We start from the raw sequence: 12474 nt of genomic DNA on the forward strand, positions 1-12474 counted from the left end.
TGTATAATTCAGTGGTTTTGGTACAGGGTTGTGCACCTGTCAGCACGGTCTATTTAGAACACTTTTATCACCCCAAAAAGAAATGCCGTGTTCTTTAGCTGTCACCCCTGAATGCTCCTGTCCTCTCATGTAAAGCTGAAAGCTATGATCGCCCTCCAAAGCGGCTAATCGATTATATTCCCACGAATGGTCCTTTGGGTGCCATTTTTCTCATACCCATCCTGTGTTATCAAAATATTTCACCTTTCTCAGCCTCATAGATGAAAAATTGCATTTTACTTTGGTGTGCACGTATTTAATCCTGACTGGTGCTGGCCATCTATTTGTATATTTTTTTTGGTCATTTGGATCACCTACGTGTGCCCTGCTCTGTAGACCTACTTTAAATACAAGCAGCGTAGGGGCGCCTGGGTGGCGCAGTCGGTTAAGCGTCCGACTTCAGTCATGTCACGATCTCACGGTCTGTGGGTTCGAGCCCCACGTCGGGCTCTGGGCTGACGGCTCAGAGCCTGGAGCCTGTTTCCGATTCTGTGTCTCCCTCTCTCTCTGCCCCTCCCCCGTTCATGCTCTGTCTCAAAAATAAATAAACGTTAAAAAAAAAATAAATAAATAAATAAATAAATAAATAAATACAAGCAGCGTATGGTCATTGCCTCATTTGACCTCATCCACGGGTGCGTGGTACGTGGGGCAAAGACCACCGTGAAGTCAGTTCATCCAAATTACAGAAACAAGAGAAGCCTCCAGAGAGGCTTCGTGCACCCGGACACCCACCCTGGGGGCTCATTACTGGGGGGCTCCCCGGGCATTAGGTAAAATTATTGCCCCTCTGCTTGCCTCAGTTTGACTTTGTCTCAATCTACCAGCTACTAACTCTTATTAAATGCACATTCCATGGTCTTCATCCTGTGCTATTAAAATCCAGTCGCCCCAGGGTAAACCTGTCGTTATACACGCACCTCTTACCTAGCCCGTGGATCCTGATAGCTTTTTTCACCAGCTACAGTCCCCGGTGAGACCCCTAACAACTTTTCCCTGGCTGGAGGGTCTTTGGGAAAAGCTGGAGCTTTGCTAAAGCCAGGGGGCCAGACCTGGTGGGCGCAGGCATTGTCCCACTGCTGCTGAGCCCCTGGGGCTGTTAGTTACTGTCACATTCAGGGACCGTCGCCTCCAGTGAACCCTCGACCTTTTTCCACCACAACCTCACTGCCAGGCACCAGGAAGCCTCGCACGGAATCTACTATTCATTCTCGTATTTATCAGCAAGCAGTCAAAGGCCGTCTTCCTACCTGGTGGTCAGCCCAGTGCACCCCCAGCAATCTGTCCCTTAGGTAAACCTCGCCTAAAAGATCTACTCACAGCAAATGTGACAACAATACTCGGGGGCATCGCTAGCATATTTGACACTCTAGATGGGCCATTTGGAGTACGGCCTCCTGCAGAATCACCTGCAATGTAACCTTGCAATAATCAGTAATAAGCATTCTTTTCCTGACTCACTACGTAAACACTTCAAAAAGAAATTTCGTCTTAAAGATGATCCACATGATTAATATTCGCGAAGAACACAGTGCCACTTCTGTGCTATTTCTGCCAAACACGCGTGGCCCAAATCTAGTAGTGAGGAATCCTCAGACAAACCAGATGGAGAGACATTCTACAAAAGAAGTGGCCTTTCGTCTTTAAAAGTGTCAAGGTCATGAAAGACCAGAACAGACCAAGGAGTTCCCCAGACGGAAGGAGAGTAAGGAGACCATACAGCTAAATGTAACTCGTGTTTTACACCCAGATCCTTTTTTCTGGAAAGGGTTATTAGTGGGACAGTTGGTGAAATTTAAATGGGTCTGAGCATCGGATAACACTATCAGATCTGTGTTGATGTCCCGATTTTAATGATTCCATTGTGATTATGGAGGAGAATATCCTGTTTGTAGGGAATATACATTAAGGAATTCAGGGTTGGTGACAGCAGGTCAGTGCCTCACTTTCAAATGGTTCAGCAGGAAGGGCGCCTGGGTGGCTCAGTCGGTTGAGCGTCCGACTTCGTCTCTGGTCATGATCTCAGGGTTTGTGGGTTCAAGCCCTGCCTCAGGCTCTGTGCTGACGGCTCGGAGCCTGGAGCCAGCTTCGGATTCTGTGTCTCCCTCTCTCTCTCTGCCCCTCCCTCTCTCTCTCTGCCCCTCCCCCACTCATTCTCTCTCTCTCTCTCTCTGCCCCCCCCACTCATTCTCTCTCTCTCTGCCCCTCCCCCACTCATTCTCTCTCTCTCTCTCTCTCTCTCTCAAAAATAAATAAAATATTTTTTAAAACTTTAAAATAAACTTCAAATGGTTCAGCAGGAAAAAGTCATTTATATAATAATGTATAATAACTTGTACTGTACAGCCAAGTTTTGTCTGTAATTTTTTTTTAAATACAAAAACTATTTTTAAAAACCTCAACAGTGAGGCACCTGGGTGGCTCAGTCGGTTAAGCGTCCGACTTCGGCCCAGGTCATGATCTCACGGTTCGTGAGTTTGAGCCCCACGTCAGGCTCTGTGCTAACAGCTCAGAGCCTGGAGCCTGTTTCAGATTCTGTGTCTCCTTCCCTCTCTCTCTGTCTCTCTCTCTCTCTCTCTCAAAAATAAATAAACGTTCAAAACAAAATGAAAAAAAAAAAAAACCTCCACAGTAATTGTAGCAATTGTTTAGAACTTAGGCCAACAAAAGACTTTTTTGAGGAGGATTATTTTTCACAGGCATTCTTCAGAATTGCTGGTATAAGGTAACAAAAAGGAGAAGGCTTTCAGAGTTGATTCGGTTATTGCTTTTAAATTCTCTAAGACAGCTTACACGATGGCACCCACCGACCTACCCTTGGTATACCCTGATCATGTTGGTAAATCGCACAGACAGCCTCTCCAGATTGCGCACTGGAACCCTCCGTCAGATGGCGGGATGTGGGAAAACACTAGAACAGGAAGGCCATGGGGACGGTGTTAGGCTGCGGGGCTGGCCAGATTCTTACACGTGGTTTACACAGGACAATGTGCCTATGTGACCTCCAGCCAACCGCCACTCATTTTACCAAGGAAAACACGTTTTGAAACATCTCCATGCTAGGAGCACCTGGGTGGCTCCTTTGGTTAAGCATCTGACTCTCGGTTCCAGTTCGGGTCATGATCTCGTGGTCTTGTGAGTTCAAGCCCTGCGTCCGGCTCTGCTTGGGATCCTCTCTCTCTGCCCCTCCCCAACTTGTGCTCACTCTCTGTTTCAAAACAAATAAATAAACATCTCCATGCTAATTAAATAATTTTTTAAGAGCCAAATGCGACAAAGAAGCCCTTGAATGAGCTGCCTTGTCAGGGGGGGAGGGACTTCTGATTCGGGCGTTTTCAGATGCTGTGTGACCAACCTTGGGTGTATATTCCTGATCCTAACCCACCCTCCCAGTTAACCAGCACACATACCCACTCACTCAGTTACAAAGTAAATGGCAGTGTTTCCCCAGCTTGCAGCGCAGAGCGGAGGGCACGGTCGCACCCAGTCTTTGTGGAAGGCACATGGGGTGCACGTGCACCCTGGCATCTGTGTGCACGAGCTGGGTGTTAGCGACTCCACTTGAACTGACCACGGTGGGTTGTCCAGGTGTTTTCTCCTTCTTGGAAGCCGTTCGTAGTCGAGGCAGCCGTCTTTAAAACGGAAGCAGTCACGCCTGCCTGCAGCCCGGGGGAGGCATAGACGCTAAGCCAGAGCGGCTGCAGGGGCAGCCCATGCAGAGGGGTTCTGAGCGGTTAGTCCCTCCGGTGGAGAAGAATGGTGTCCGTGAAACTGCGTCACTGTCCCCACCTCGATCTTGCCTTGAGATAGTCCCATCGGGCAATGCGGCCTGGAGGGAACAGCCTTCAGGATCCGCGTCCTCCCTCCCCCCTGCCCTCACCCCACCGCCCCCTTCCCGTCCTGTCCTGTCTCCAGCCCCCAGGTACACCCTGGTCCCAAACCTTGATGGGCAGGAGAGTCGCCTGGGACCTTGTGAAAAGTTGACATCCTGAGCCCCTCCCCCTCGGGGTTCTAATCCACTCAGGGTGCGCCTAGCAAAATGCCCAATATTCTGAGGGTGCACCTAGCACTTTGAACAAATGCCCAATGTTTTGATGCCTCGGGTCCACGGACCCTCAGAGGAAGCCGGCTCTAGTGCGGGAGCCCGGGGCTTGCGGTCGGAAAGCCCAGGTTTGCCTCCGCAGCTCTGTCTCCGCACCCCGGAGGCCCTCGGGTAAGTCACCAGAGCTCCCCGGGGCTCAGGTTCGACCTCAACCCCCAGGGTTTGGGGCAAGGATCCAGCGGGGTAGGAGGCGAAGCGCTTTGCAAACCTCGGAGCTCTGCAGACGTTGACCTCGGTGATCCGCGCGGCGGGTATTAAAGACCCTCGGGGTCGATCCTTTTGGTGCCCCCGAACCAGCTGTCACAAAGATGTCATTCTCCCCCTCCGCACCAGCCTTCAACGCGGCCAAGTGTGAGAAACTACAAAAGGAGAAGGAGGACCTGGAGTGGAGGTTTGAGGAGCAGGTGCGCGAGCTGGGCTGGCGGCAGCAGGCGGAGCTCCAGGACCTGGAGGAGAGGCTGCAGGTGCAGTTCCAGGCGGAGGCGATGCGCCTGCAGGAGGGGCACCACGCCCAGCTGCTGCGGATCAAGTGTCAGCACCAGGAGCAGGTCAGTGTCTCGGGCTCCGGGCTGTGGCTGTGCTGTTGGGACCCGCAGGTGGAAGGTGGAGGGGAGCCAGCGCGGCCCCCCGCGAGAAGTCCCGCTCCGTAGGTGAGCTTTCCTGCGCGGTTCACCCTCCGACCTCGTTTCGTCCTGCCGTCCTCTCTCTCCCTCTCCTCCGGCCGCCCTGGCCTCCCTCTCCCTTCTTCTCAGGCGGGCTCCCCCGCTCCGGGCGCTGGCGCACTTGCTGTGCCCTCTGCCTGGAATGATCTCCCTCTGGACCTTCCGTGGCTCCCTCTTTCCGTCTCAGCCAGCTTTTCCTCCAGTCGCTTTCTCAGTGAGGCCTTGCCTTGTCTAAAATTACAGCCCCTTCCCACCCCCCCACCCACCTACACACTCTTCGTGTCCCCTCCTTGCTCTAGGGTTCCCTCAGCGCTTATCACTGTATCACTTATACTAATTTTCCTTGGGTCTTCTCTTTCTCATCTGCGTATTCCGCGAGGGCAGCGATAATCACAAGCAGACGCACGTCTAGCCCTCGTGAGGCTCCAGGGACTGCTTTTAACTCTCTACCTCTACTAACTCATTTAGTCCTCACACCAGCCCTCCGAAGTGGGTATCATTATCGTCCCCATCTTACGGGTGAGAAAACCGAGACCCAGAGGTCACAGTGCTGGTCACGGAAAAACCAGGGTGGAACCCAGTCTGGCTCCAGAGTGCGTGCTCTCCAGCGCGAAATTAGAACTGTCTTCCAGGCTTCTTAGGCAGCGGTAGATGTCTGCCTGACCGTGCCTGCCCTCCGTGCACCTGCTGAATGAAGGCATGAATCCCTCTGGTTAACCTCAGCCCAGCAGTCTTATCAGAGAGGGCAGTGCATCCCGGAGCAACTACAGAGGATTCCCAGGGTTGTGCTGCCCCCCATCCCAGCCATTGCCCTCCCCTCCCTGCTCCCAGGACTGCCTTTCATGCAAGGAGACAGGGGTCCACTGTGCTTCTGGGAGCACCTGCACAGCCCCATTCTTTGCTCTTCTTTCCAAGTCCCCAAGGCTCTGATGCCCCAATGCCCACCTTCTAACGGGTGTGTTATTTCACGTCGTCTGCTTGTGACATCCCGAAAGTAAACTGGCATTTGTGAAGAGCGCCCTTTCGATCTCGGGCGAGCGCTGAGTGGCCCTCCATTATTGCGAACGTTCATGATCATGAACATTCCGGCTGCCCTCCTCGGACTGCTTCCAAATAAACATCCTGGATGGTGGTGGTCCCCAGGGGCTTGGGGACTCAGAAGGCACCAGGCCCAAGTCAGAGTAATGATAAGTACTGTTGTTGTCCTTTAGACTCTCCTCTTGGACAGCACTTTATTCAGCTTCTCAGGTTAGCATTCTCCTTTTCTGGAGGCCTGTGGAAACCGGACACACCTGCCTGCTTGTGGTGCTGTAGACCTTGAGATCAGGAAACAGAATAGCTTACAGCTAGAGTTACCCTGCTGCTGCTAAGATTAGAAACTGAGCCCCAGCGTCTTTCCTCCTACGCTTGCAGAGCAGAGCTCCCGTGAACCCACATTTGCACCTGCTGTAGCCTTACCGCTCTCCTGGCCCCTCAATATGTCTCAAACGTGTGCAGATATCAACTAGTTCTGTGCCTCTGTGTGGGCTGCTCATTCCCACTTTTATGCCGAGTGCCTTTGCCTCCATATCCACTAAAAGACTTCTGGTCTGAAGATCTGTGGTCACCAGCAGGAGAAGGTGCTTGGAGGGAGCCCTCTGAGCAAAAGCTCGCGTTGGGGTGTGGTGAATGGAAACCAAGGAGCACAAGCCACAGCTGAGCGGGCCCATCCACCAGCAGGGCGCCACCTGGGGCCTCACTCGAGTGTCCCTGGTGCAGAGACACATGCCGGGAGATGTGCTCTCGCCTGGCCTTTAAGCTGGGACATAGCAGCCTTGTAGAGATTTTATGCTGGGAATTACTGGAAAGAAAGAAAGGCCCTGACTTTCCCACTTGAGGACGAGTTACGTAAGCTACCTATGTGTATTTAAGAAGTGCTCTGTCTTATGAAGGCTTCTGTCCTTGATCCTTCAGAATAAACAGCTAGTGATTCATTTATTTATTCATCTAGGCAGAGGATATTTAGCGAATGCCACGGTCCGCAAGGCATTATGGCAGGCCACTGCGAGAAATGCCAAGATGTGGAAGGTGTGGATTTACTCCCTCAGGTTACAGATCAGGAAAGTTCCGACACAAGTGCCCGAGAAGCTGTAATACTGGGTGAGAAGTACAGAGGATGTGTTGAGGAATTTAGATTACTTCCAGCTGTGAAGATAAGGGAACGCTTTATGGTGGAAATAGCGTCTCAACTTCATGTGTGAGCAAACCCTGCCTATGAAATTCCACTGGTGGGGGGGGGGGAGGGGTGGTGATTTAAATCTGTGAATGATTCGGGTCCCCGATTCTGCTGCTGCATATCCCTTCCCCAGCAGAGAGCAATGCAGGCGGTGAGGAAGAAGGCGAAACGCGCCTCAGTCCAGTGATTCCAATTTCCGGACAGAAAAAACGCTCGTGTGTTCAGGGCAGGGTGAGAGTCAAGTGTATGAGTGCGACGGAGATTTGGACGGTCCACTCCCCGCGTCAGTTACCCGTGCGGGAATCTCCGCACTCTGTGGGTCTTCCTTATCAGGGACGATTGTGTTTGGCAGGGCTATCTCCACAGGTAGCCGCATCTCTGGGCTTCTGGAACCTTCAAAATCAAGCTAGCTCATCTGCCTTCTCCTCGTGCCCCCGTGCCCCACGGCGGGCAGGGGGGAGGCGGCGTCAGCTTTGACGTGTGGGATTTTCAGAGGCTTTACTCAGGTCAGGAGCTCACTGTTCAGGCAGGCCGACCTCTCAGTTCACCGCAGGGTCTCCCGTAGGACACATCCAGCCCTTCCGTCACCTGGAGGGGCAAAGACTGTCCCTGCCTACACACGGGAATCTCTTGGGACGACTTGGGACAAAACACACCTCATCGTCCTTAGCCCACGTGAACTGAATCAGAATTGCTGAGTGGGTCGGGGTGGTTTGTGAAGGCTCCCCGGGGCCCAGCACCGCAGGTGTCCTGGGACGTGCAGGGTGCTGTCCTGCGGTCTCTGCTTCGGGGCACAAGCAGGGGGCATGGCCTTACCCCTTGGCTTTCTTCTGTGACTTCAAGACACGGCACGACTTTTACTTTTCACGTGGGACTAAAAGGTGTTTCATTAACATCACCTCTCATTCTGTTATGTGTGGCCAGCTGCACATTAACAGAAGCCAGCTTGCCAGAGCTTTCCCGAAGCACGCAAAACCGATTTTCACTGTAAACACACGTGCTTTTTCCCTTTCCGCCCCGGACGTAGTTCCTTCTTTGCCCAGCTTGCAGCCGTCCTCTCTGGGCTGCCTGTGGCTGTCGCCCAAGGATACTTCGCCACACAGTCCGGTGTTCAGGGATCGGATTTGTGACCTTTGACCCCCTTGCTCCAAGACCCTTTGGCTGTCTGTCTTACTCCCTGACCCGGCCCGGAAGTCTCGAGTCCGGGGCCGCTGGCTCCTACCTGCGTTATGGGTTGCGCTCCACAAAGCGGGAGCAGAGCCCTCCTTGAGGAGCAGTGGTGCTCGCCCTTTGGAGTTTCTGCCCGCTCTGTCTCGTGTCCAGGACATGCCTTCCGCCCTTTCCCGAAGAAATCATCCTCATAGGCTTGCTGGCAGGCTCAGCGTCCCCACGCTTAATCAGAACGTACAGAGGCCGCTTTGTCCATCATCTCGCATTATGTCTCTTTGGTCCTGCTCGGCAGGCATTCAGCTCCCATCAGCGGAAAGTACACTCTCCCTAATCAGACAGAATGAGGTCCCCGGGGGCCCTCTGTCTTCCAGCACCAGAGCCCCCACACGCCTGGGGAGGGGTGGCGGAACCGGGAAGATAGGGGCTTCTGTGAACAGGTGCCCACGTGCTGAGCTGCAGAGGGACAGAGGCGCACCCGTGAACGTGAGGCTGCCCTGAGTCGATGCCCAGGACACTGTGGCAGCGATGGAAGGGAAGGGAAGGGAAGGAGGGGGCTCCTCGTTACCTAGGGAGGAACATTAAGAGAGCCCTGGAGAACAGTAAACATGGCGTTTCTGCATGACGGCGACTGTTGGACGGACACGATGACAGACGCCCCTGTGGCACAGCCCTCAGCCCCCTCTCCCTGGAGAAGGGAGGAGGGCGGTCCAGCAGCGGTTCAAGGGGGCCCTACCCCAGGGTTCTAAAAGGAGAAGAAGGATGCCTCACCCAGCCCAAGTGTGCCGTGGGCTGTCTAGTTTAGCGCCTTTTGCCTCTGACTGGGCGGCCGGTGCATAAAAGGAGCTTGCGTTTCCCTCGGTTCAGCTGGGCTGAACCTGCTCACGTGCCTTGAGAAGTTCTCGCATCTTCTCAGGCTGAGAGCCCTTACTGGCTGCCTGGGACCGTGAGCCCGTGCTCCAGAAGGCAGCCAGCAGCCGTGGGAAATGTCACGGGGATTAATATGACAAGAGGGAGGATGCCAAAAGTGGGCAGCCCCTCCCTCGTATTGTTCAAAACCCAAAAAGACACACGGAAACCTAAATTACTGAAGAGTAAGGATTACTGTGCCCACATTTGGGCTCAATGGCTCTCCTTGGGTTCTTTCAAGACCTACTGGGCTTTCCTCTCATTGCATGTGGGCTTTCAGAGTTAGGGACTTACTAATTCATTCATAAAAGCACCTCTGAGGGGCCGTAGCAGTTAGGTCATGCCCTTCCACCGTTCCTAACATGTTGGGGGCAGTGTTTTATCACCACTAAGTCAAAGACCTGCCTTCCACCTGACCAGAGGGCCACGTATCTGGCCACAAACATAATGTAGCATTGCCAGTCAGGGCACATCCCCCTCCAGGGATGCATGGGACTCTTTTGGAACTCAGCCCTTCCATCCATCTCTCTTTCCTGAAACCACCCATGGCAGTTTCTGGAAGAGCCCGATACATTTGAATCATACCAAGGTCTGATGAAAGATTTTTCTTTATACGGAAACGGGTCACATCACTCCAAATAACGTGTGGGTACTTGTTTCTACAGTGTGCTATGGGCTTCACTGACATCAGTAATAAAGCAGAAAGAAAAGATATTTCCATTTTTTTTTTTTTAAAGTCAGGGATTTATTTCTCCAAGAGACTAAAAGGCTTTGGACAATGATGCCATAAAAACCTCATATAAACAGGAATTGGACAATTAAACACTGTGGTAATCAGCCTTTCTGCTGATTGGCCTCAGAGCTCTGAGCCTTAAGGAAAATATCGTTCAACCAAGAATGGCCAGTAAATAAAAGAGAATCGTTGCACACCACGTCCGTTTTCCTATGATAAGGCAAGCTTTCCTCACGCAGCGGAGTTCACTGTTGGTTTTGCCAGAGATATTTCTTTTCTAGCGGATGAAGTTTTCATTTTCCGCAGGAGAGAGAAGTCAGGCAAATTCTCCTATGCGATCATCGTATCCAGAACAGGAATCGGTCCCGTTTAAAACTAAAACTACTCTGATGCCTCCACTTCACGAGTGGGCTTCCTTTCTTGTGCAGAACCCTTCCTCCCTTCAGATCAGAGGTCGGCTTGTGAATTATCCGCAGACACATGAGGGACCTAGACTCCCCTCTTAGCGGGCGGCTGAATATGACCGGCTGGAAGCAACATATTCACAACTGGTCCACCAAAGAGCTTTAGGACCCGGGCCCATTTCCCGGTCCAGTGTTTTTGAAATGCCAGGTTTTGACACAGTAGGTTGTGAAATGAATTTAGTGGTTTGTAACTGGCATTTTGGAAGACAGAGTAAGGCAGAAATGTTAAAGCCAGATTATTGCAAATAGGAAGAGAAGGTGCTGTTTTGTGGAACTTTGGTTTCGCGGGTGCACACGCCCATGCGTGATGTAACACACTGTGGTGTTTTCTACCGGTGGGTCACGGACCAAGAATTTAGAAGAACGTTCTCCTGGGGTGCTACTAGGAGGAGAGGCGGGGTTTTTTTGCAATCGCTCCTGAAAGCCATGTATTTGAAGTTAAAGCAACAGCCACACCGATAACAAACACAGTAAACGTGTGGGGAGTGCTGGGTTGCAGCGATCGGGAAGGGTGAAAATAAAAATCCTGAACCAGCTGCACCACCTGTGATTACATTCTGGAAACGTGCCTTCAGCCCGAGAAACCGGAGCAGCTCCACATTGCCTGGGAGGTCCAGGTGGTAATCTGGAGGGCACGGTTACGGGGAAGCAGGTGCAGCGAGCACGCACAGATCTGCCGGCCTGCCTCGGTGCTGGTGACAGGATCCCGACGCATTCGCCGCGGTCTTGCCTGGGGGAGGCGACACGGTGTGTTGGAGAGAGTTTCGCCTGTGGCGTCGGACGGACCCGCGCCGACTGCCGGCTCTGCCGTTTACGAGCCCTTGGCAAAACATTTCAAACCTCCCTAAGCCTCGGTCTCCTTGTCTGTTAAATGGGCATAAAAATACCTGGTTCGTGATGCTGCTGTGAGAGCCAAGTGCAGTAACCGATAGCAGGTGCGTTAATAGAGGTCCGTTCACTTAACGTACCTTGTGCCTTCACGCTCCCGCCTGTCACTGGGCAACAGAGAGCAGACCATCCAGTAGAGAACCCTCTTCTTTTCCTTAGGCACCATTACCTCATAGTGATTGGTGAAGGGGGAGGAATGGGAGGAGGAAGGGGATGGGCCGGAAGCCAGGCCCAGGGCAGTGAAGAGATGACTCGGGCAGCCGTCCCCCATGGGGAGCTGCCATCTTCCTGCGGACAGCCGGGCTGTGGCAGTGACTTCCCTGTGACCCCCCCCCCCCGATTCCGGGGCTGCCACGTCATCACCGGACCCTGGCTCTCCTGCCTGGGCACGAGGCCGAGATAGCTGTCATCTCGGCAGAATGACCTGTCCTTGGCGTTTCGGACCACGGACCTTTCTAGTTGGGATTCTGCCTCTGTCCTCCAGGCAGCAAGGACACTGCTGCCACCCCTCCCCCCACTCTGTGTGTAACCATAGCTGTGGCCTCCTTCAGGTAGAAGACATCACGGCCAGCCATGAGGCTGCTGTCCTGGAGATGGAGAATAACCACACGGTAGCCATCGCGATCCTGCAGGACGACCACCACCACAAGGTCCAAGGTAGCTACCGGCCGCCATATGTGCGGCCCTTCGGGGTGGGTCGTGTGAGCCCAGCCTTTCCTGCCATCCTTCTTCTCGTGCTCCTCTTCCCACTTTCCCTCCCTTTCCTTCCGGTCTGTCTTCCGTGTCGCTTCCTGTGGCAAGAAGAGCTAGAAATCCAGGATCCATCCAGGTAACCACTTCGTTCCTCGGAAGCAGCCCCCCTCAGCCCTGCTGGAGACGAGAACCCTAGGGAGCCGTCCCAGGGGCTCACGCCCAGCCCGGGTCCCAGCTGGGGCTCCTCGGTGGCTGCTCTGGGGTGCTGCTGCTGGCCGTCGCGATTGCTCAGAGCTCCTGAGACGGTTCTGATGGGGTCTCGAATCTTGAGAAGCACTATTCCCAAGTACGCCTGGAAATCCTGGGCTTTACCTTGTCTCGTCGCCTCTCGACGCAAAATGGCAAGCCGCTGTAGGTCCGTGCACTTGCCCACACTTGTGGTGTGCTCAGGGCCACAGCAGCGCCCCTCTGGATCTGCGTCTCCACACCTCATAGCCACGCACCATATGCCCCGTGGGCTAAACAGAGTTCCAGACGGTGGGATTTCTTTCTACGTTTTTGTAACTTGAATGATCTTCCAATACGTAGAGGTTTTTGTGGGT

The 12474-nt window shown here is 53.3% G+C and overlaps 1 protein-coding gene across 5 annotated transcripts in view; it reads left to right on the top strand.

Annotated features, from left to right (window-relative positions):
- MTUS2 (microtubule associated scaffold protein 2) overlaps positions 1-12474 on the top strand; it is a 570271-nt gene that overhangs the window by 541281 nt on the left and 16516 nt on the right. For all 5 annotated transcript variants that reach the window (XM_030308514.1, XM_030308551.1, XM_032593161.1 and 2 more), the window contains 2 exons: positions 4475-4689; positions 11731-11836. In XM_030308514.1, the coding sequence (XP_030164374.1) occupies positions 4475-4689; positions 11731-11836 (321 nt within the window). The remainder of the gene's footprint in view (positions 1-4474; positions 4690-11730; positions 11837-12474) is intronic.

Source organism: Lynx canadensis, chromosome A1 (genome assembly GCF_007474595.2).
Source record: "Lynx canadensis isolate LIC74 chromosome A1, mLynCan4.pri.v2, whole genome shotgun sequence".
NCBI classification, from domain to species: Eukaryota; Metazoa; Chordata; class Mammalia; order Carnivora; family Felidae; genus Lynx; species Lynx canadensis.